The sequence below is a fragment of the Protomyctophum bolini genome (assembly GCF_963924005.1).
Source record: "Protomyctophum bolini genome assembly, chromosome: 11".
Classification (NCBI taxonomy): Eukaryota; Metazoa; Chordata; class Actinopteri; order Myctophiformes; family Myctophidae; genus Protomyctophum; species Protomyctophum bolini.
The window spans coordinates 43985131-43987511 of NC_137872.1; the positions used below are offsets into that span (position 1 = coordinate 43985131).

General features: G+C 55.4%; 1 protein-coding gene across 1 annotated transcript; it reads right to left on the reverse strand.

Annotated features, from left to right (window-relative positions):
- Positions 1-285: 285 nt before the first annotated feature.
- Positions 286-1968, reverse strand: LOC308323523 (asparagine--tRNA ligase, cytoplasmic-like; the record flags this gene model as incomplete). Its single annotated transcript, XM_080775252.1, has 1 exon — positions 286-1968. The coding sequence occupies one exon, from the start codon at positions 1966-1968 to the stop codon at positions 286-288; it is 1683 nt and encodes a 560-aa protein (XP_080631378.1).
- Between the last annotated feature and the right edge of the window lie 413 nt (positions 1969-2381).

Genomic DNA, 2381 nt, shown 5'->3' on the forward strand with positions numbered 1-2381 from the left:
ATATGAATATTGAATGCCATTTCCTGCTTTTGTTGTTTTATTTAAAAGTATACAATGTTGTAACCTAACCCATGCACCCTGGTTTCAATATAAATCCATGTTCTAATCCATCACATTTAAGGATTCCTTATATTTTATTTGAGTCCTTTGTCAGTTTCCTTGAAACCACCTGGCTACATAAAAAAGGGAGAGGCTAAGTCCTCTCTGGTAGGTACACACCTGCCTGGCACCCCAAGCTACTGAGGAAACCGTTACAAGGTATACAGACACACGTCTCTGATGTGCTCATGGCTGGCAGCGCTGTATGAAGCGTGGATACAGACACACGTCTCTGATGTGCTTGGCGTCGAGCATCCAGGTGAGGAAGCGCTCCAGGCCCAGTCCGTAGCCACCGTGGGGACAGGTGCCGAACCTCCTCTGGTCGGTGTACCAGTAGTAGCGCGTCGGGTCGATCTTCTCTCTCTTGTACCCTTCCAGGAGCTCTTCCGTGTTCCAGATACGCATGGAGGCTCCCACCACCTCGCCCACGTTGGGCATCAACAAGTCCACCGACTCGGTGAGGCGCGGGTCGTCGGCGCAGCGCTCCATGTAGAACGACTTGATCTCGGCGGGAAAGCGGCACAGCAGGATGGGCTCGCCGATGGCGTCGGTCATCTGCCTCTCCGGAGCCTCGGGAATGTCCTCTCCGAACTCGTAGTAGGCGCCGTCGGCCTTCTTGACGTTGTGTTCCCTGAGCCAGTCGATGGCTTCGGAGTAGCTCATCCTCTTGAAGGGCCTCTTGGGAGGCTTGAAGTCGGGGTTCAGGTCCTCGAGCAGAGGGGCGGCGGGAGACTTCAGCACGCGGTCGACCACGTCGCACACCAGCTCCTCCAGCCTGCCCAGCAGGTCCTCGAAGGTGATGAAGGGACACTCGGCTTCGACGTGGGTGTACTCGGCCAGGTGCCGGCGCGTGCGCGACTTCTCCGCGCGGTAGGACTGGGCGATGCAGAAGGCGTCGCCCAGCGCGGGAAGGCATGTCTCCAGGTACAGCTGGGAGGTCTGGGTCAGGTACGCCTGCTCTCCAAAGTAGTCGAAGCTGAACAAAGTGGAGCCGCCCTCCACCTGAGTCTGCACCAGCGTGGGCGGGGTGACCTCGCAGTATCCCCGGCTGAAGTAGTGCTCCCGGAAACACTGTGTGACGGCGGAGCGCACCTTGAGCGTCTTGGAGACGGTGTCCCCCCTGAGCATCATGTGACGGTTGTTCAGCTGCACGTCCACGTCCGAGTCCTTGTTGAGGACGCCGTCGGCTCCGCCCGCCGGGGCCAAGCCGATCAGCTCCCAGAAGTCGCAGTGCAGCTCGTGGCCACCGGGGGCCTCTTTGCCCTGCGGCACAGCTCGGAGCGTTCCATACAGAGCCACGGAGCTCTCCCTGGACAGGACCAAGGCGTCGTAACGCTGACACAGCTTGTCCGTCAGGACACACTGGAGTTCTCCCGTGCCGTCTCTCAGCACGACAAACAGCAGCTTCTTCCCGTGTCTCCTCAGGTCTTTGACCCATCCAAACACTTTGACCCTCCGGCCTCTCATCGCTCCCATGTGGCGGATCTTGACCGCCTCGGGGCCAGGCAGGCTGGCGTCCATCTCGACGGTGATTATCTTGGCCTCTTCCAGGTTATTTTCCCTTCTCTCGTCGTCCTCGACCTTCTTCTTGTCTCTCTTGACGTCCGCCATTTGGGTCTTGGAAATCACCGCCCATCGGTCCTCCCCTTCCTTCTGCGAGTCCACGTAGATGGTTGGGAACGGCTTCTTGCTCCCGACAAACAACAGAGCCTTCAGAGGGGTCTTGAAGGGCTTGTGCTGGGTCCCTTCTCCATCATGATCGCTGCCCACCTCGTCCGATACATACAGCTCACCCACTGCCAGCTGTGAGGTATACTTTGATAGTTCCTCTGGGAGGTGATCTGCATGTTCTATTCCCCCTGCTTCCATTTGTCTTAGCTTAGCAATCAAGTACACCTTATACCCGCCCTTTTATTGACCAGGTCACTGTGACATCACAATGATGTCACAGTGACCTGGTCAATTCTGATTGGTTGATCAAGGAACTCTGACACCCCAGATTTCCGGGCCCATATATGGGCATGTATATATATGCCCATATATGGGCCCAGTATATATGCCCATATGGGCCTCTTTCACAACACTGCATGTACATTTCCTAGTGTAGAGTTTAGTGGCGGTAGATATCATTGGCTGGCTCCGGGTATAGAAGACAGGGTCAAACAATTGAAAATGGGTCTGACATTCACAATTGTACATGCAGCTGTGCCCTCAGTGCCCATTTACTTGACTGATTACTTAACCCATTCTATCTAAATATATTTTTTATCCCACGATTTTGT